This window comes from Carassius carassius, chromosome 39, assembly GCF_963082965.1.
Source record: "Carassius carassius chromosome 39, fCarCar2.1, whole genome shotgun sequence".
Lineage (NCBI taxonomy): Eukaryota > Metazoa > Chordata > Actinopteri > Cypriniformes > Cyprinidae > Carassius > Carassius carassius.
The window spans coordinates 22960761-22983382 of NC_081793.1; the positions used below are offsets into that span (position 1 = coordinate 22960761).

Consider the following 22622-nt stretch of genomic DNA (forward strand, 5'->3'; position numbering starts at 1 on the left):
AAAAGGACTAAAATAATCGTTAGACTGAAATAGTTAAGAAGACTCAGAACAGGAACAAGAACTGATGACAATTTCCTTAGATTTCCAATAAGAAATAATTTCCATCATCAATTTTTTAGTTTCAGAATTACTTGATGACTACAAATTCAACCAATGACACTTGAATAATGAAGTACACTTCCTCAAGTACTTCACACCCTGCTCGTCGGTCTGTAACCTGAAAGAGTCACATTAGCACTAGGCCTGCTCCTCCTTTTTTCCCCGGCGCACAGCAATTACGTGTAAACTACCAGTCCCATGATCCCCGGCGTCGTCAGACAGGAAGAACGTGTGTTAGCAGGGGCTCACACTGATCCAAGTTAGGAGCTCTCAGCTGCTGGCCTTGGCCCATCATGTAAGTGGCTGCCGAGGTTTCTTTGCAGAGCGGTTGCAGAAAACCCCTTGTTTTCGTTTCGTGCAATTGAAGGGCCAGCCTTTGCACGGAGAACAAGTTACCCGACGCCCAAAGGCTCCGAGTGCATGAAGATCGCGGCTTGTATTTTGCACCTTTGTTGCAAGCAAGCCCGCTTGAAGCCTCACTGCGAGGGATAGATGGAAGGAGGGAGCGACAAGGAAAGCAAAGTCTTTTGTGCTTCCCCTTCCCCCAACCCAAAAGAGGAGATGTCGCTGCCAAAACCAGGTACGTACTTTTTTTTACTCAACCGATCCGTGCAAAACCTCGGAAATGCAGGCAGAGTTGCATGGCTTGCAAAGTGCACGGCTGCAGCTTCATCCTGGCCAATGCATTAAAAGTTTGATGGCTCGCGAGGGTCAGTTGCGATGGCTGTTTTAATGATCTGCCTTTTTTTGCAGAGTTTCTGGTAAGGCGATGCTCTCCTTAGACACTCGCACGGGCGCTATTTGCATTCGTGCTGTGCCACGATTAATTAAAAGAAACGCCTTTTTCCGCGTTGAGGAACTGCCTAGCCAGCAATGCAAAAGTGATTGTGCAATGGCAACGCAGTCCGCACCCGACTTATTCACGCGCACGAGGCGATTTTCTCTCGAACAATGTTCGATTGTTACGTCACGACGGCCTCGGCGTCGTTCTGCACCTTTAGATCAGTTAGTACAACTTATGGCGTTGATGCATGCGAGGTGCATTAGATAACATGAAACTTTGGCCGACGGGTTAGTGTGCAGTGCTATGGGGAAACAGGGACCTGACAGTCTGCTTGCATGCCATGTTGAGCATGCAACAATTTTTATTAGTTGCTGTAATGGAAAATAATTTGGACGCTCTGTCATGCAAGCTTTGTTACAGCAGTAATGCATAGGTAGAGGCTGCAAAAATAAGGGGCTAAATATAGTTTTGTTACTGCAATCGGTTTAAGGCTTCAGATGTGCTACACAAGTCTCCATACAAAATTATCCACAAACCCTCAAGCCAAAAGCTGCAGAAAAATATTGTTTCGTGGCCCATGAATGCAAGATCACTGGCATTTGTTCAGCAGTTCATGCACAATCATGATACTCATTGTATGCATTTAAATTATTTCCACTTATGAAGCTTTGCAAGTTGCTTCAGACGCTGCCCTTAAATTGAACCACCAAGTTATGTGACAGATGATGTGAGAAGCAAGTTATATTACTTGCTGATGGACATATTTGTAATTATGCAATTGTCGATATTGTCAAAGAAATGGCATGCAAAAGTTGATTTTACCAACTTGAAGCTGCTTTAGGTTGCAGTTCTTTATCATGAGTACTTATTTTGTACTACATATTAATAAATTATTTATTTGCCTTTCAAAATCAAACTAGTTTGCAAAAGCAAATTCATTCATGTTAATCAAAAACCTGTAGTATTATAGCACTCTTTAGCACTGGTGCGCTATTCAAACTTTTCTACCAATTAAATTTTGGAATGCATGCATTGAAAGAAGCATAATAATAATGATTCTGACAAAAACACAGGGTTCCCAGCACTGCATGCTAAGACCCCTTAATTACAATCCATGGAGCCTTTGCAACATATCTAGTATCCCTGCTTTTTCACGGAAGTTCTGTATAGAGCCCGTGTGTGAGGTTTCTCACACCTTTGGCTGAATTGACATACATGCACAAGCCCAAATTAAAGCTATGGCAGCAGCTGTTACACTGGGTCCACTCCTATCCACAACCGAAGTTGAGAGGTAGACTGCAGAACAGGAGCATTTCAATTCTGAGAACAGAACACTCATGGATCATATATTGGTAGGCTGAAGAATGTTTTATTCTGACGCCCTAATGAGGTGATTGTGCATCGTTGAAAGCAGTAATTGTGTTGTTGTGTAACAGTGACACACCTGAGGAGCATTTGAGGAACTAAATTCTTATGAACCAACCCCTCGCCATGCAAACAAACACAGCTTTACCTTTGCACGAGGAGCAATGGATTATAAAGGGCAATGTTTAAGGGCTGCTTGCTATTGCTTTATAGTGCAACTAATTTAAACTTAAATATAAATGTATTGAATGGGTACAACTTAAAGGGATAATTCACCCAATGTTCAGTGTTTTACTCACTCTCATGTACTTTTAAACCTGTATGGATTTCTGCTTTTGTGTGTGTGTGTATATATATGGTTTCTCTTTTTTTTCACACTAAACAATGCTTGATCTGTGCAGATTTCTCTCCGGATCCAGACAAGATGCCTTTTCACTTGAGAAAGCAATGTTATGGATAGGATAGTTGTATTTTAGTTGGAAGTTATTAATGGTGTATTTGTTTATTACAAACACACAGCTTTTCACTTTACAAGATGTTAATTGATTGACTCGAGTTGTGTTGTAGATTATTGTGATTTTTTTTTTTTTAATCAACTGTTTGGACTGTTGTTGACGGCACCCATTCACTGCAGGTGATCCATTGGTGAGCAGTTGATGTAATGCAAACCTCTTTCAAGGAAGAAACAAACTCTTCTACATCTTGGTTGACCTAAGGGAGAGTAAAACTTTTTTGTGTGAACTATTCCTTTAAGAATTTATGCTTAATTTTCTTCCGTGCGTATACATGCTTATATTTTTGTTGTTATGATGCATACTTGCATACTAAAACTGCAATCTGAAGTGTCAAATACCTTAAAGGTGCATAGCTCATAATGAAAACTGAAAGTCAGATTCCAAAACTGATTACAAACAAACACTTTTAAAAGGATGCACGTAGACCGTTTTAAAAGTTGGCAACTCTTTTCCTGGTTGGAAGTGATTTCTTGGAAAAGCAGCCGTACTTATTTCAGTGGGGGTCTATATTGTGCTTGTTGGTCCCTGGTTCATTGAGTTTGCTCTGGCCCTGGTGGCACACACAGCAAAGTGATGTCCCCGCTATGCAACCATGCAGCGTGCTGCTGCTGCCATGCAGAATTGTTACATTTGTCCTGCTAATAGACCACAGAGATACTAAATCCCCTATATGCGACAGCTCAATTGTTGGTGACCGTCCAGCCTTGCTGTGATGTTTTGATGCAATAGCATGAGGATTGTTTCAAGCATTGTGCAGCTGATCCCCCCAGGCCTTTCACTTTTTGGCTGTGTGCATGGAGAAAACAACGGTGCCGTTCCATCTCTTCAGCATGCTTTTCCATGAATTTATGCATGTTGCAATTCAAGGCATGGAATCTCCACTATTCTACCATGCAAATCACTGACTGCAAGTTGGTAAGCTTGCATTCCAGTCTCTTTATCAATGAAAGAAGTACAATGCATGCATTTTCTAAACAGCTAAGCTGTGTTTATTGGTGTAATGTCAAGCCTGGGAGTGTTCTCCTTCTGAATTGCTTGGGAGTGACCAGTATGATGACTCTATTGGCTCTCTGGGAGGCCCTGTCTAGAGGCCCCTCTCTGTCTGTCTTTTTTTTTTTTTTGTCTTTCATGGTCTCGCTCTTTCGCTTTCTCTCTCTCTCTCTCTCCTGTGGGCCGTGAGCTATGCTGGGTCGCAGGAACTGCATTCTGACATTGATCCATCTTATTGCAGACTTCTGAATAATTGACTACTTTTAGGGTTTTCTGTTGAAGGCCGCCAGGGTGTCTCTTAGCATAGCATTACTAACAGTATTGCTTTCCAAGAAAGGACCGCCTTTAGCTTATTGCAATCAGGGTGTGAAGTACATGTCTAAAAAGGGTGGAGATTACCTCCTCAGATGCCTCATATTGGCCAAATAGTAGTTTTTTTTTTTTTTTTAAAGCAAATTTTTGCCCAAATGATGCATTTGTTGATTAAACAATTTACACATTATTGCCATCATTTGCAGTCTTTTTGTTTTTCTTCTTTCTTTTTTTTTATACAGGAAGATACAGATTCCATACAGATTCTTGTAAAGATTTTAAACAGATTCTTGTAAATTTTTATAGTCACATAAAATAATATAAAAGAATCCACTCCTGTTTAATTTTTTTTTTTTTTTAAGAAAATAATACTTTTATTTAGCAAGGATGCTTTTAATTGATTTAAATGTAAAACTTGGCATTAAATACATGTATAATTTCAAAAGATTTCAAGTGTTTTTTTTTGTATTTTTGCAGATTCTGATTTTATTTATATAGCATACTTTTATTTAGTCTCACTGGTAAATACCTTTTTTTTTAATTTAAAACCAAATTTAAAAACTAAAACAAATACTGAATGGTGATTAAGAAACATCTTATTGAATGTGTGTTGATTGTGTTGTTTGGACTGTAGAACTATGCAGTTATTGCCTTTTAATTTCACATGGTTACAATTAATTTTTTCATTTAAGGCCAGTTCTATGTAGTTTCAACCCAATTCAAAAACAAAAGCTGAATGCTGTTGCCTGTACCATCTATGTTTGTATTGAATGTAGGCTACTTACTGTGCAGTTACTGCCGTTAATTTAAGATGGTTACGGTTATTGTTTTCAATAGCCAAAAGCCAGTTTGGCCTATTAAATACCAAATAAACATCTTGTTTATGCACACTTTCCTTCCTTCTTGTTTGTTAATTAAATCTGTATCGGAATCGGCCAGTTTTCTTGTAAAAAATCGGTACCGGAATCAGCCATGAAAAATCATGATCGTGCATCCCTAAGTGTAATATTTCCACACAAATGGCATTTGGGAAAATGACTTCAGTGCGGTGTGTGTGTGTGTGTATGCACAGAACAAAAGATAGTTTGAAATAAAATGAAAAATGGACAGTCGATTGATGCATCTGTACTCCACTGTATAAATTAAATATAGATTAATCATTATTAAAGCTGCAAAGTTACTTGCCAAGAGAGGGTATTTTGTATACTTTTGTATGTTTTTGCCCATCCAGGCGGCTCACGCGCGTCAATGACGAGGCTGACTGTGAGCGTGCTGTTTTGTGTGAAGTGCTGAATGTATTTAAGTTTATTAAGACTTAAAAACACATGCAAATGATAAAATGTCTTGACGTTTCATTCAGTTTCCCGATCGGGCAAGAGACAAATCCGTCTACTCTACCAAACGTCTTTTTACGCTGACCCAGGCCATCAGGCAGTCCTTATTGTCGCGCCCTGTAAGCCAGTCACCGATCTGGGTTGATCGTGAGGAAAATCGGCAGATTCTGATCCCTGGCCGATCGATCGTGCATCCCTACTTTTGAGCTTTCTATTCATTACAGAAACCTAAATTTTTTTTTTTAATTGTTTCCACAAAAATATTGAGTAGCACAACTGTTTTCAACATTGATGATGATAAATGTTTCTTGAGCATCAAATAAACATTTTAATGGTTTCTGAAGGATCATGTGACACCGAAGACTGGAGTTATGGCTGCTGAAAATTCTCAGGGAGCAGGGTTCACGTGTACAGAAATTTCTTGCACCATGAACAATTAAATTATGTACAATACCCCCAATCCTGCACCAATGAAGGTCCTGGTGATTATGCCATTGTAAAGAGTGATTAGGTCATGCATCATTATTTAAAAAAGATTTTGTTTACAGCACCCAAGGGAGGTCCCTTCTCTGCAGGGGGCAGTAAACCTCTTTCTGTTGTCATCCAATGAAGCCAAAATGTGTTCGATATTAAGGCACCACTTACTTGGCTCCACATGTACATTTGTGAAAACCCTCTCACATGCAGGAAATAATCTCTTTCTGAAAATAAGACAAATTCATTCTGCGGTGCATAATGATTCTTCTTATGCTGGTCTGTGTTCAAACTGACTACTATGAAATTTATGGTTTCGTTAAAGCCTTACAGATTTTGTAATAAAGCTTCTAACATTCAATATGCTTTTCTAAAAATTTGGAATTATTTGCAGAAGGCTGCAGCTTGAGTCTTAAATTAAAAAAAGGTGGCATCTTTAAAAATGGTGAGATAAACACCTTATGTAGTTGTCGTGAAGGTTTCTAATGCCCTTGTTTATGTTAACATTTCTGTTTGGTTTTCAAAATGGCGTATGTCACAACCAATTATGCTAAGTGCAGAATAAAAGATTTTGCATCTCATACCAACCACTTAGTGTGACTGCGGCAGTGTTTCATGGAAGATGTCAGGGCAGAGATTAAGTGTCAACAGCAACAGGTTGAGGACTCCACCCTCTGGTAGCACTTTGCCTTGCTCTAATTCTGCCAACCGGATCATGCATTGTGGAATTGGTACACCTCCTGGTATCCTCCCATGCTTGGAGGAGAATTTTATCAAAAACATCATGGCTCATTTCATTCTAGAGTTTAACTTGTTTGCCTGCATAATATGCAGGGACAATTATTAGATTGCAGTTAAAGGTACATTTATGTGCCACTAAAATCAACAGATGTACTTGCAAAAATTACTGTTTTCAAACAGGTTATTTTAATGAGGCATTGATGCTCTTTGGGGTTGGTCTCCTATCCCAAACTTCATCCATCTAAAATGGTGGCCTGCAATATGTGCATGCAAAAATATGTGCACACAAAGCATCACCAAAATTCATTTGCAAAAACAAAACAGGTTGGTTTATTGAGCCGGTGTTGTTCTGTTGGGCTTGTTTCTTATCCTAAGATGCATGTATCTAAAATGGTGACATGCGATGCAAGTATGCCAAAATTATTAGATTGCAGTTTACGATTAAAGGTAAATTTATGTGCCACTAACTTGACCAATTGCACTTGCAAAAATAACTGTTTTCAAACAGGTTGGTTTATTGAACCAGTGTTGTTGTTTTGGGGCTGCCTCCTATACCAAATGGCATCCATGCACCCTTTCAGTCAGATAAGTGTGCAGTTGTGTACAAATGTAATGCTTGTACAACAAACTTAAATTTGAATTCATAACATCTACAGTTACAGCAATATATCAGTATGAAGTTATACACTGTGGATAACTCTCTCAACAAGCAGTCTGTCAGAGCTCACACGGCAAAGCATACAAAGCTGTATGATCTACCTTAAAGCATTTAGTATGAAGCACTCCCAATTTAGTTTGTGCACCTTCCGCTCCACCTCCCTTTGAGGTCCCTTCCATTCAAATGCATAATTTGTGTTTTTACAAAAATGCAAAAATACTTTTTTCAGTACCACAGTCACTCTCTTTGAGGTTTTCAGTACTGCAGCACCCCCCCCCCCATATATATATATATATATATATATATATATATATATATATATATATATATATATATATATATATATATATATATATACATACATAGTACAGACCAAAAGTTTGGAAACATTACTATTTTTAATGTTTTTGAAAGAAGTTTCTTCTGCTCATCAAGCCTGCATTTATTTGATCAAAAATACAGAAAAAAATGTAATATTGTGATATATTATTACAATTTAAAATAATAGTTTTTAGTTGTATTATACTTTAAATTATAATTTATTTCTGTGATGCAAAGCTGAATGTTTAGGATCATTATCACATGATCCTTTAGAAATTATTCTAATATGATGATTCATTATCAAAGTTGGAAACAGTTCTGCTGCTTAATATTTTTTCAGAACATGTGATACTTTTTTAGGATACTTTGATGAATAAAAAGTAAAAAAAAAAAAAAAAAAAGCTATGTTTTTAAAATATAAATAGTTTGTAATATACACTACTGGTCAGTAATTTGCAGTCAGTAATTTATTTTCTTTCTTTTTTTAAAATAAAATCAATACTTTTATTCAGCAAGGATGTGTTAAATTGATAAAAAGTGATTAGTAAAGAAAATATATTATTAGAATATATATTATTAGAATTTTTTGTTTTTGAATAAATGCAGTTCTTTTTAACCTTTTATTCATCAAATATATTAGACAGCAGAACTGTTTCCAACACTCATAATAAATCAGAATATTAGAATGATTTCTAAATGATCATGTGATAGACTGGATGTTACATGTGACACTGAAGAATGGAGTAATGATGCTGAAAATTCAGCTTTGCATCACAGGAATAATTAAAAAAAAAAAGTATATTCAAATAGAAAACTATTATTTTAAGTTGTAATAATATTTCACAATATTACTGTTTCTTCTGTATTTTTAATCAAATAAATGCAGGCTTGATGAGCAGAAGAAACTTCTTTCAAAAACATAAAAAATAGCAATGTTTCCAAACTTTTGGTGTGTACTGTATATATATATATATATATATATATATATATATATATATATATATGTGTAAATATATGTATATGTTTCAGCTGTTTTCCTTTTTATATTATTAAAGGCCTTAATACACTACCACCCATCAAAAACAATTAATCGCGATTGTCATGCACATTTTGACAGTAAAGCCGGTTCTGTGATTAGTAGTCAATCTCCATCACCTGCTTCCAGGTGGAGCAGCATTTACTACACAGAGCCGTAGTTCTCTGACAAGCTATGCAAAATCACATTCAGCTCTTTGCTGTTTGCGTATCTTCTCAGTGAACTATAGCTCTGTGTAGTAAATGCTGCTCCATCTGAAAACACGTGAAAATACCACATTTAATAACGTTTTAACTCCAAATTCACTTCATAACGTCAGTTGAGTGTTTGAAATAAATCCTTCTGTGAGATGATGTGGCTTCTTAAACAGAATAATTAAGGCACACAATATTTCATTTCATTGTGTTCTAAGCAGTTATAATGTTGATTAGCATTTCTTTTTAGATATACTTTATTATGATGAAAATGTATTATAATAAGAGATAAACCATATATTGCCATAATCGTGTGTTTATTAGTCACGTTGAATGAATGAAAGCAGTTAAATCAGCTGCAGCCATAGGGAATTCCTGGATTTCTTCTTTGGGGCATATTTGGATTTTCAGCATGAGAGCGCCCTCTGGAATTTGGATGGATATTTACTGCTGATCACAAAACTGTGCTTCACTGAAAGATACACATGACCCTCGCAGCTTATGCCTAATCGCAATTCATTATTTTTGCAATTTAATTTTGATTAATTGTGCAGCCCTAAATTTTTTTGCAACAAATGTCTTTCTATTTTATTTTAGTATGTTATTAATAATATTGTTAATATTAAGTTCTACAAATCTTTACTGCCTTCAAATTTTTTTATGTTTAATAACATTTTTATTTTTTCCCAACCTTTAACCAAGCACACTTTCAGGCACTGGCCTTTATTTGTCTCTGAGGATGACATGTCATTCCTGGACTGTCTCTGTAAGTGGAAAGCAGTAGAGGACGCACAGTGAGAAGCAGTGACGACATTCGTTCTAAAGCTGTGTCCCCAGCTGCTGTGACCCAAAGGGTCTGCCATCTTTGGAAATATAGAGTGTCTTACAAACAGCCAGTGCAGTCAACCGGCAGCCCAAGAGAAGTTATTTTCATCTCTCTCTCTCTCTCTCTCTCTCTCTCTTTCTCTCTCTCTCTCTCGCCCTCTGCCGGGTCCCTGAAATTCCATTGAAAAACTCTTGGGATTGTTGGAATTCGGAGTGGGATAGTGAAGGACTAGAACTGCTTGACTTGGGTTTTGTGGACGGTAAACAAGGTCTTGAGCAGACGACCACAAGTCAAACAAGCTACAGCTAGGGGGTCTCAGGGGTCAGTAAAGTTCATGTTACACCATAGAGTGAAACACGACGGCAATTGTGCCTGATTCGCATTGCTAACGTTCACCTGAGGCCAGACGCTAACGGATCGGTCAGACATCCGCAGGGGCTGTTCTGTGCCAAACCCTCTCTGGTGCAAATGAAGCAATGAATTTGATTTATTCAAACATGTTTTAAAGATTTTGCAAGCATTTTCTGACATACCTGGACATTGCGCGCAGTTCAGCAAAAATGAGAATTAGTGTGTGTGCTTGCTTTTCCCTTCAACATGATGTTAAGTCAATATTAGTATTCGTATTCACATTACAATTTTTGCACAATTTTTTTTATATAGTTGACAATTTTTACTTTGTGTACTTGTTGAACAATACCTTTGTTTCCTGCCAATACTGGGTAATTATATAATCTATTGATCTCTTCACATGTTCACAAGCTTCACAAGCACTTTCACATGTTCTGATATCATGTGCTTTCGGTCCTGTGTGTATGTTTTGTTTTTGTTTTTGTTTTCATTTCTTGTTTACTGCTATGGGAACAGTGGTTTTTGGTCAGCCTTGAGTTTGGACTAGCTTAAAAAAATGTAATGAAATAAAACAATGAATGCATTTTCTTATAGGAAACCAAATCTATAAAAAAAAAAAAAATGTCATTACCGGTAATTGAAATAAAGCTTTCAGTAACAATTTATTTTAAGGTGTCCTTGTTACATGTACTTACTATTAAAATAACAATTAATTATGCATTGTTAAATGCAAGTAACACTAATTCTAACCATATAGTAAGTACATTTATTACGTTGTATTACTCAGTACTTGTATGTTTAATTACACTGTAACAAGGACACCTTTAAAGTGTAACCAGCTTTTCACTGACTGAAATAAAAAAAATAAAGCTGATACATGTAGTAAGTATATAGTAATTACTAAACTAAGCTTACTTAAATTGCACTATAACTAAAACTGCAAACATAAAAGTTAATTCAAATATTAATAAATACAGTGATACTGTAAGGAATACTGTACTGTAATACAATAGGCTATAATATAAATAATTCTACAGTAACGCTGAGTTTGATATATTTGTGCATTCACTTGTAAATGCAAAACTGTGAATTCAACTTTGTTTTGCATTTTTGCTGCCCAAAGCAATGCTAATGGACAATAACATTGTTGTAATTTGCTCACTTAATTTAATATTGCCAGCAAAATCATTGCAAATATTGTGACTAGTCAATATGTTGCACAGCCCTAATTTGAACTTCGCATGGCCTTTCAATTGTACAATTTGTACAGTGGTTCTGTTCAATATGAAACCTTTTTTATCTCAGTTATGCAAACAATAATTGCCATTTGCCAACCACTTCAACAGCAGAATTTATTTACAAACAGAGTTGTTAATGTGACCAAAATAAATGCAATATGTGTTTATCTGCATGCATGCGTTTAGTTCTTCTAGATGCGGCTGGTAATTTTCATGGTGGCTTCAGCATGGATGAAAGAGCTTCTCCAGTGTGTACAACAAGCTGGAACACGTTCCAGTAGATAGAGCCTCCTTTGCATCTCCCTTTATGCTTTGTCTGTCCATTGACGCATTTCAATTGCTGTGGGCTGTGGATTCGATATAGTCCTGGACTGTTTGCTATTTTACTCAGCTCAACTTTGTCACATCGCCAACCTTCACTCAAACTGCTTCGTTAATTGCCAACTCTTGATAAAAACAAATGAATTCTGGTCACTTTATGGCTATAATTGCAGTAGTTAATGGGAGCATTGTGACATAGTAGGGCACTTGTTATATTCGGAGTACCCTAAGTGGCTATTTTTTTTTACTGCTTATGCAACAGTTTTCACAAAGTTAGCAAAGTCAGTAAATGAGACCAGGCTTTTCCCTTCATCGCTGATGTGATCAGCCTGAAGAAAGCTATCGGGTTTCTGCCTGTAATGTGTCAGCATGTGTGATTTTAAGGATTAGAGCTTTCAACACGGAACATTGCTTGAGTCGGTTGCTAGGGAGTGATTTCCAGTTGGGGTTTTTTGGCAGTCGTTATCAGCGATGTAGTTTCTGCAGGAGGCCTGCGATCATTTTGTGGTTTTGTACCCTCACTTTAAAAGAGATTGGAGTCCTTGGTGAGTATTTTTTTCGAGTGTCAGCTTTCTGTTGCTATTGTTGTGCATGTAAAGGCTGGTGGGAGAGGTTTTTTTGCTGGTAACAATAGTGTAATGGACATACAACAGGACTGTGGGTGAAGGTTGACAATTCACAGCCCGCTTCTCATGCTGCAGTGGCAAAATAGCTGCTCGTATTTTATGTAGAATTGTGACAATATGGGAAGTGTCTCTGCTTTTGTTTCCTGTGGGCTCATGGTGTGGTCAGGACTTTTCTGAAGCCACACCTTTTGCAGGGTTTCTTTCTCGGGTAGTGATCTGTGCAGCCATTGAGTATTTGTTAAAAACAGAACATTATTCTGTTTGGTTGAGCAGCCAGACACTGCAAGTTTGGCTCAACCATATATTTAATTTTTTCCTAATTTTATTGAATGTAAATTTTATTTGATCTTTTTTTTTAATGTATTTAGTTTTTACATTACTGTCGTAGTATCACAGAAATGGCAAATTTCTGCTTTAATATTTAAAATTCAGTAACACCAACATTTCTTTTAGTAAATGTAACAAATATATATCAAAAATAAAAAAATTTGATAAATATAAGGGAAGTTTCTCAATGCCAGTTTTTATAACCAACAGCAAAAACCTAATATGCTATTAAACTTTATTTAAAAAGCTAAATTTTAATCTAAATATTCCAAAAATTAAAATAATGGCATGTATGGCAGCCTTTATTGATTAATTTTAAATGAAAATAAATGTAAGCATTGTTTTAAGAATTCAGATAGCTAATTAGAAATATCTATTTTTCTTTATTAATTTATGAAGTTTGAGCATTTTCAGACTATGTGCAGACACATGCATGAGCATTTAAAAGCAGACACCTATGAGTCAGACAGCATTTAGGTACTAGATTGAGAGCTGCTGATGCTACACAGAGACTGATTGTTTCATTTTTATTTTTGTTGTCATAGAAGTACAGCATGTGACATCCTTATCCAAGCACAACTGTTGATATGTATTGAAGTAATCCCATCTGCACATGTTATACCTAATGTTGCATTTAGCAGACTGGAATGAGTCAGTGGGTGTGGGCTGTTCAGGTGCCATCAGGAATGTGGATTGCCCCACTCTGGTGTCACTCATGATGATGGGTCACGCCTGTGGAGGTGGCACCTCCGATCTGCTGCAGATGGAGAGAATGCACCAGGCCTTGCCATCTCGCCTCCCTCTTTCACACTTGCACTCTCTCTCCTCGCACTCTCTCGCTCTTTCGCATTTACTCAGCCGGGATCTGGAGCCGCTTGCACTGTCTGACCGTAAGTGCTCATCCGATAGGGAATCTCGGAATTCCATGGGGAGCAGAAATAAAGGAAAGGGCTCTATATCCCTCGGGACGGTTTCAGAATGCTTCTTTTGTTTAGAAAGGCCTTTTGAGTTTTTTTTTTTATCTCACATAAAGCTTTCGTTGCAAGACATTTGTTTTTTCTCTCTTGAAAGGATCTTATTACTAACAAATGCAGAAGGTCTTGACTGACTTGGGCATAATAATGAAGATTTTTGTCTTTTTTCTTCTCTCTGCAGGTAAAAAGAAGCCACCACTCAAGCTTCCAAAAGAGGTGTTTGAGAAACCCCAACCTGCTCCTACGTAAGATTTTATGCAGATTACAGTGCATTGATTACGTTTTAAGATAATTACGATTTTCTCAATATTACAATGAGCACGCCTACTTAAGGCTAGCTTTAGTTAGTGAGTCATTTACCATGTCAGACAATGACACTCAATGGGATTTCTTTGTTGCACAGACCCCCGAGAGACCTGGACTCTAAAGCCTATGTTACTATTGGAGAAAAGGTGCGTTTCATCATCCTTTCTTTAATTAAGAATGAGAATCTTGTGTATATTTTTCATCTTTATATATTTATACTTTTTTTTATACCTATTTGTTTCCTGTCTTCTGTTTTATTACAAATTAATCTGCCTCAGTCTGGTCATGGCAAAAATCAACAACTACCAAATCTAGACATACTATGTGAAATATTTCATGCTGGAAGGTTTCACTTTGCCTGCATCTCTTCCTCGTCTGTGTTAAAATCACTGAGAGGAACTGTCCTTGGGTCACCTGTATGCAAAGCGTCTTTTTAATTTGCATTCCCGTTCTAAGGTGATAGACATATCTTTCCAAATGTCATATTTTACTTCGTTCTTTATGGTGATGTAACTCCCGTCCCAGGCTTGATATGAAAGCTTGGCTCTGTGAAAGACCGGCGGGTTGTAAAGAATGGCCCAGTGCACATTACAGCCCTTTTGAATACGTCTGATTGTAGGGAGCCTGGAATGCACTTTACTGCCTCTCAGGCTGTAAAATATTTATTTTAAACTCATCAAATAAGTGGAATTTTCCATTGGAAAAAATGAAGGCTTTTTGTTTTCTTACAACCAACCTAGAAGAGTAACTAACTTTTCGGATGAAATCAGGTTGGCACATAAGAGTTTTTGTGAAGAATTTCTAAGGAGCTGGTTTTGTTGCCTCAAGGTTTAAGGCGTTTGCTAGTGATAGCGAGCTGATACAGGGACTGGAAAATGTTATCTGGAATAGCGTGCTTCCATTCTTCAAACCTCATAGGAAGCAATCAGCTCATGTTCATTTGTGCTTTTTATTTTCTTGTTAGACGTCCTTCAGACTGTCTGTTTGGAATGCAGGCTACATTTTGTTTCCTTGTTTGTTTCCATAGTGTGTGCATCAATTTCCTCATTCATAAAGTTCATATGATACCTTTAACTTGTGTTTTTGTTTGCGGACAGAACTTTGTGGTGAAGGCGGATGATTTGGAGCAGATTGGAGAGTTGGGGCGAGGGGCGTATGGAGTGGTGGACAAGATGAAACACGTCCCAAGTGGAGTAATAATGGCAGTAAAGGTGAGTTCATTCAGTCCTATGCTAGCCAGGAGTATTGCTGTAATTAATGTCTCAACTCAAAATGTATTAAACTTGATGCTTGTAGCATTTTCTCTTGAAAATAATAGTTGCAGTGCACATCAATATTTAAAATGCTGTTCAGTATAAAAATAACCTGTAAGCCTAAAGCGATTTGTTGCTTTTATGAAACTTTAGTAACAATACAAAGTCAGTAAATTAAATTTATCAATATTTGCTGAAATAATGAAATAAAGTGGTTCTAATGCTGTGTACAGTTGCTAAGCATCCTGATAACTTGCCCTATTTAAATAGAATGTACTGTTAGAGGTGTGCTAGTGTGTTTAGTAACATTTTACAACCACCTTGGAGCCAGCTTTGAATGGCTTCTCCATTCCATCATAACTCAGTTTTCATGTCATTTTGTTCAATCAGCATAAAATGTGTGAAAAGAAACCACAACAACATAATAATAAGTTAAGCTATTTAAGTTAATCTTCCTTGAGATAACCTTTTTGGTTATTTTTGTCCTTTTAATAATTTTATTTTCATTAAAAACATTTATTAAGCTACTTTCATATCAAATATCATAGAAGATATAAACCATTGTTCAACAGTTTGGGGGGGTCGTAAGAATGTTAAAATGTTTTTGTAAGAAGTCTCTTATGCTCATAGTGGCTGCAGTCATTTGATGAAAAAAAAGAGTAAAACATTAATATTGTGAAATATTTACATTTAATAATAAATTGTAATAATATAATACAACCTTTAAAAAAAAAAAACAATAACCAATTCCTTGTGTGAGCTGTTTTCTGTTTAATACAAAAAAAAAACTGAAAAAAAATAAACATAAACAGTTCTGCTTCTTAATATTTTAAGGATTCTTTGATAAATAGAAAGCTAAAACGGCATTTATTTGAAATCAAAATGTTTTCTAACATTAAATGTTTTTGCTGATCAAATAAATGTGTTCTTGCTGAGTATAAATTTTTGTTTATAAAATATCCCCAACCCCAAAAGTTACCCTTTTATTTTTCTTTAAGCATTTTTCAACTTAAGTCGAATTAAGTGTGCCTCTCCTACAAAGTATATTTTGTGACATTACAGTAATAGACAAAACTGTAACATATGCATTTCAGCACTTTTTGAATTCCGTGTTCACCAGCATCCTGGGCTGAAACGATCTTTTTCAGAATTTACAATATTATTGCTCATTTCCCTGACCCATTTATTCTACAGCGAATCCGGGCCACAGTAAACACACAGGAGCAGAAACGGCTGCTAATGGATCTGGACATCTCAATGAGAACAGTCGACTGCTTTTATACCGTTACCTTCTATGGAGCCCTGTTCAGAGAGGTACAGTAAACACTGAACACAGTAAATGCACTGCGCAGTCATCTCTTTTACCTGACAGCATTTGTAGCTGTTTTAATCCTAGAGTATAGAGTGGTAATTGCACAGACTAAAGGCTGAGCAAGCCCAGTTATCTGAATCTGTGTCTTTATAATGTCTCGACTCGACTGTTGTACTTTGATTCGAAAGAAAAGTTCCACAGGAAGTCCTACAATGGGAATGTGCCTAGTCATTTCCTGCTGTCTCATTTTTAAGGCAGGTTGATGTTGTTATAGCTGAAATCCCAGCTCTAACCTGATTGGCCCATTGTGTTGTTAGGGTGATGTGTGGATCTGCATGGAGCTGATGGACACCTCTCTAGATAAATTCTATAAACAGGTGCAGGAAAAGGGTATGACCATCCCTGAAGACATCCTGGGAAAGATCACCGTATCTGTAAGTACCACCGTATTTTCTGTCTATATTGAGCAAAAAATCGACATGAGATGTCTTTTAAATGATTAATGTGTTTATTTTTAAATTGCATGCCCACTTCCTGAGCATGTGTAAGTCCTGTAGATCTGCAATGAGCCTGATGTTTTATATTCCCATTGCAGATCGTGAAAGCATTGGAGCATCTCCACAGCAACCTGTCAGTGATACACAGAGGTGAGCTGCTGCTCAAATACAGTATTGTCTATTTGCTTTTTAATGATGCCAGCAACTGATTTTCCTCTTGTCTTTCTCCAGATGTGAAACCCTCTAATGTCCTGATAAACATGCAGGGTCAGGTGAAAATGTGTGATTTTGGCATCAGCGGGTACCTTGTGGATTCAGTGGCGAAGACAATGGATGCCGGCTGCAAGCCATACATGGCGGTAAGCAAGAAGAAAGAAGAGTTGTATATTTAATTTTCTTGTGTTGGAAATTCAGATTTTTTTTTTCATGTACATCATCATAGTCACTAGTCAGTTAATAACAGTTTACACAAGAACATTTAATGCAATATATTTCAAAATTAATCTGAATATTTAGGGGTTAGAATATTATATGCATTTGTTAATGTAAGTATTTGATAAATGGTAATTAATATAGTTGAATGGTCAGTTTTTATTTGATGACTTTTAGGATCATTAAAACTGCAGAATGTTTTAAGTGGTATTTTAAGCTTTTTGACAATTTGACAAATATTGAAGCCACCTACTGTACTCCGTTATGAATTAGACATGAGCTGTTCTCATGTAATGCAATATTTCTAAATGAATCTAAATATTCTGGGTAAGAATATGCATTTTTTTTTTTATTTTGCATATGTTGTCTATATATGTGTGTGTAATTCAGGCTAATAAAATAAATTAATTATGAGTATTTGCCATATAATTTTAAGACCATTAAAATATCAGTTTTTATTTGATGTCTTTTTAATGTTATAAACATTGAGGGTCAGTGAAACAGAGTTTCGTTGCTACGCATAGAGTTTTGACTATTTTTGAAACAAATAATTAAACTTTCTACTGTAGCGGTTCTAAAAACCGTTCAAAAACACATATTGAGATATCGATAAAGTGTGCATGCTTCTAGAGAGTTTTCCAAACACCTCAGACTTCAGCTCACAGTGTTCATGTTGCTCTGTATATAGCTGTGAACGTTATACATCTGAATGATAGACTTGTGTCATAAAGAGGAGAATGTTGTAAGGGCAAAAGTGACACATTTTATGGCACTATTTCTCAGGCTTGCTTATCTCTCTAGACTACTTATCAAACCACTCTTCCTCTTTTGCTCACTATCAACTTAATGAGTCATATTTCTTTTTCATTCACAGCCTGAGAGAATCAACCCAGAGACCAATCAGAAAGGCTACAACGTCAAGTCTGATATCTGGAGTTTAGGAATCACAATGGTACGTCTGAGTGACTTTGGATACTTTTAACACCTTAATGTTGCTTAACTGTAACACTTCATTCATTATTATTTTTATTTATGACATTATGCAATATTATATTAATAATGCTTAACAGATACTTAATGTGCACTCAGACTTTGTGTCAATATCAGTTCTGTCAGTTGATTTTAAATATTTATTCACAATTAATCACATAATGTTATGTTATAGGTTAAGATTTAAATTTGATTTAAAAGATTAAGGCTCCTTGTGTAATATAAAACAACTTAGAACAAGTTTCCTTTATATAATCTTACACATTCAAAATGCATTTACATTTATACAAATTACATTTTCACTCGTCCAGCTTCAATGATGATTATTTTTCACTTTGCAAAGAGTAAAAATTGCTTCATGTTGATTTGTTTTATATATTATTCATAAAAAGGGTCTTTCTCTGTTACTTGGTGATTGTTACATTAATAAATAAAAAATCTGTGCTGCTTCCTCTGTTGCGTGGCACGTTATGATTTGTGATGGTTGTGTTGTGAGTGACGTGTGTTTTTCATCTTGTCAGATCGAGCTGGCCATTCTGCGGTTTCCCTATGACTCGTGGGGAACGCCATTTCAGCAGCTGAAGCAGGTGGTTGAAGAGCCGTCGCCCCAGCTGCCTGCAGACCGCTTCTCACCCGAGTTTGTGGACTTCACGTCACAATGGTGGGTGTGCTGTTACACACAGTTGCACACTTGCACATTAGAGCACAACAATAATGATTTCCAATTTTCCCTTTTCCCTGGCTGCACCATAGATGTAAAAAAAAAATTTTATTAAGAATTAAATTCGCCCATTAAATTGATCAACCATTACAGTACAATTTATTTTACATAAACAATCGTGTGAATTCTTTTTTTTTTTTTTTTTTTTACAAAAATGGTTAGGAAAAAATCAGCATATTAAAGGGATACTCCACCCCAAAATGAAAATTGTGTCATTAATCACTTACCCTTTTTTTTATCACTTACCCTCATGTCGTTCCAAACCCGTAAAGCTTTGTTCATCTTCGCAACACAATTTAAGATATTTTGGATGAATACTGGGAGGCTTGTGACTAGTGGTCGAGTGATATATCGCCAAGCCAACATATCGGCCGATATTTGTCATTTTTCAAATCTCGGCATCGGCCGATAAGTTTTTCTGCTCGACATTTTGACAGCGTTGAGAGCTAATGAACTAATGCACATTTAATTTCACAAACCTTCCAAACTTAGTCGAATCCAGCTGTGAGATCTTGTGAAGTGTGTATCAGCATGATCGCGTGTTCTCTGCATGATGGTCTGTCCGTGTGAATTGAATGCTTTAAACTTTAAACTCGTGATTTCAAATTATGCTGCGCTTTATGCATTTGCACACTGTCATATTCATGTCATGTCACTGTGTGCTGTATGTAAAATGAGGGTTTTATTTGAAAAATATGATTCACAATGCACACAAACTTCTGAATCACTGAGCTCTGTTAGATCTGTAATACACACTTGTGATTACATCACCCAAGATGGATATCAATATGTAAATGAGGCCTATGAATTGACACAGGATGCTTTATTTGCAACTCGAGTATGTGGGATGATCATGACTCTGAGTTCTGTAGAATTGCATTTCTCCGAAACAAACAACGCTGACACAACATTGTTTAGTAAAAGTGAAAACACACTCATTTTAACTTGGCGTAGAAACACATCAACACACACACACACTCTATATGTACCTTGACTCTGCATTGTGTAGTTGGAAAGCGAACAGGATGTAGAAACCCTGATTGCATCCTCTCTGTCACATCGTGAGGGGAAGTACTCGAGGCCACAGTTTGCTGCATTGAGGTTTTTGCGTGTTCCTGCTCCAGTTCTGCTAATTCGTATTGCGTATCTAACATACTTGTTTTGTTTTTTTCTCTGGTTGTGTTTCAGCTTAAGGAAGAATTCCAAAGAGCGGCCAACTTACACAGAACTAATGGTGAGTTAGATGCTGAAACTTTTTTTGTCGTTTTTGTTAAACAAACATTTCCCTGAATTGGCCTTTAGGTGTCAGACTTGTGCTTTCGATGCAAACTTGTTTGACAGCAGTTTGACTTGCTATATCTTATCCAAAACTATTGTGAATAAAATTTGTGTGTGTGTGTGTGTATGGTTTAATATGATATAAAATGTGTGTGTGTGTGTGTATATATAAAATCTATAAAACCTATGTTATTTATATTATGATTTAATATAATATAAAATATATGTGTGTATGTATACACACACACAATTAATTTTAGCATACATTTTCATTACTGAAAATAGTGCACAATATATTTTTTTACAAAAATACTATATATTTGCATACATACACATACACACACACACATTAATTTTAGCATACATTTTCATTACTGAAAATAGTGCACAATATACTTTTTTACAAAAATACTATATATTTGAACACAAACACACACACACACACACACACACACACACATATATATACCGATGTATTGTATTCCACTCTGCAGCAGCATTTTATATAATATATAATTTATAAAATATATTTCTTTAACATATTCATGTGCATGTTATGTGTAATGCACAAATATTTTTTTATATATAATTTTGCATTGAAATATGCATTAATTTAGTATTGATGTTTCAAATCTTTTCTATACCCAGCAAAATCCCTTTTTCACTCTCCATGACTCCAAAGACACCGACGTCGCTAGCTTTGTGAAGAGCATCCTCGGGGACTGAGAACGTCCCTCTCAGCAAAACTGATGTGTTGCTGCGGGGGGAGACGGGACTATTTCAGAAAAAGCACCAATAGCAAGACTAACATCTGTAAGACACGCCCACCTCAGCAGACAGCAGTGAACAGGCACACAGGAGGGTCTGGGGGAAAGAACACCGAAAGTGAGGGTGGGCGGGGCGTTTCCTAGCAACACACGGAATAGGGCATGGGGCGGGAATCTCAGCGCGTGCGTGCATGTATGTGTAGGTGCGTGTGTGAGAATAAGCGCGTTTGTGTGTGAGTGTGTGTAAATTCTTCACCTGCCTGTATGTGCATACATGTGCATTAAAAGGTTTTACAGTCCCAAGTCAAACTTCATCTGTTGTTCAATCTCAGTCCTCCTCCAGCTTTACCTCTCAATCCAAAAAGCAGTAAAAAGCAGTTTTAGCATCAGGGGAGTCTGCTATAGATGTCTGTTGAGTTTCCCCAGTGGCACTTCAGTGTAATTCTTAAAGTATTCAGAAATGTTACCCACCCCCACAATGTCCATTTCTTCTTCTTCTTAAAAAAAAAATATATATATATATATATATATATAAAGAGAGAGAGAGAGAGAGAGTGTGGTATAGATATATTTATCTATTATCTAGATATGTATATACTCAAAAAAAAAACATTAAATACATTTGTTAAATGAGGACAATATTCTGTGTTGGCTGTAAGAAGTGATGGTTATTAAAGTGAATGATTGGAGCATCTTTCTTTTCTTTTTTTTCTGATTTTGCAAAGACTGATTGGTACATTTGTGTCACTGAAGGCTATTCTTGGATCAGTTTTTAAATGCTATTGTAATCGTGAGCGACTATGCCCATAGAGCTGTCCCTGAATCAGATGGCCAGAAGTGAAAAGACCACTTTTCACATACCCTCCATGAACTCTGTGTGTGTGAGTAAATGGGTGTAAATGCTTGTGTGCTGTTCGTCTAAACCAAGGTAATTTTGGGCAAAAGGTATCTAAGTCTGTTGGCTACATCTAGACCTTTCTGTTCTGAGCCAATCAAAAAATTCTCACTCTCTTCAATTGCAATCCAACTGGAAATGATTATAATTATTATCATTATTGTTATTTTATTATTATTATTAATATTATTATTTTACACAGTGCATATGTATTAACCATAATGAGGTGTTCTGCAGTTTCTGTATGTTTTGTAACTGCTGTTTTTCTCATTGGAAACTTGACAATTTCTTTTAAATTTTACGGTGGTGTGCAGGTATGAGCGTGTGGTCATTTGTGAGAGCGCGTGTGCACGTGTCTGCATGTGAGCATTATATAAGTCTGAACACACGTAGCTGACAATTCTTTCAAAGCCTCACTGTAACTTGGAAGCCTGATTTTGTGCCTCTCTATAGACAAAAAAAAAAGAAAGAAATCTAAAACTAAGACATGCTTTGCTTTCCACAGGCTTCAGATGAGGATGGAGGGGGTCTGTTGTTTTGCTTTCTGGGCTTCTGGTTTTATTCTCATATAATTTTTGTAAGGTGGAGATGATGAATGTGTTTTGAGTGTGTGTGTGTTTTTGTCTTGTGACCACTGTACACAGAATGGATAACACTGCTGATTTGCCTGTAATCGTTATATTGT

General features: G+C 36.4%; 1 protein-coding gene across 1 annotated transcript; it reads left to right on the forward strand.

Moving 5' to 3' along the window:
- Nucleotides 1-228: 228 nt before the first annotated feature.
- LOC132121663 (dual specificity mitogen-activated protein kinase kinase 6) lies at nucleotides 229-21736 on the forward strand. Its single transcript, XM_059531318.1, has 12 exons — nucleotides 229-679; nucleotides 13668-13731; nucleotides 13890-13938; nucleotides 14890-15003; nucleotides 16240-16359; nucleotides 16675-16791; nucleotides 16953-17004; nucleotides 17086-17213; nucleotides 18161-18238; nucleotides 18798-18937; nucleotides 20186-20231; nucleotides 20924-21736. Exons 1-12 carry the CDS (start codon nucleotides 592-594, stop codon nucleotides 20999-21001), a joined length of 1074 nt encoding a protein of 357 aa, XP_059387301.1. The 5' UTR covers nucleotides 229-591; the 3' UTR covers nucleotides 21002-21736.
- The last annotated feature ends 886 nt before the right edge of the window (nucleotides 21737-22622 follow it).

What these genes read in the sequence shown, in the direction of transcription:
- LOC132121663 (XM_059531318.1), top strand. Translation starts at nt 592, where the DNA reads ATGGAAGGAGGGAGCGACAAGGAAAGCAAAGTCTTTTGTGCTTCCCCT. An exon ending in GAGTAATAATGGCAGTAAAG is followed by an intron (nt 15,004 to 16,239) that starts GTGAGTTCATTC and finishes TTTATTCTACAG; the next exon opens with CGAATCCGGGCCACAGTAAA. An exon ending in TGGGAAAGATCACCGTATCT is followed by an intron (nt 16,792 to 16,952) that starts GTAAGTACCACC and finishes TTCCCATTGCAG; the next exon opens with ATCGTGAAAGCATTGGAGCA.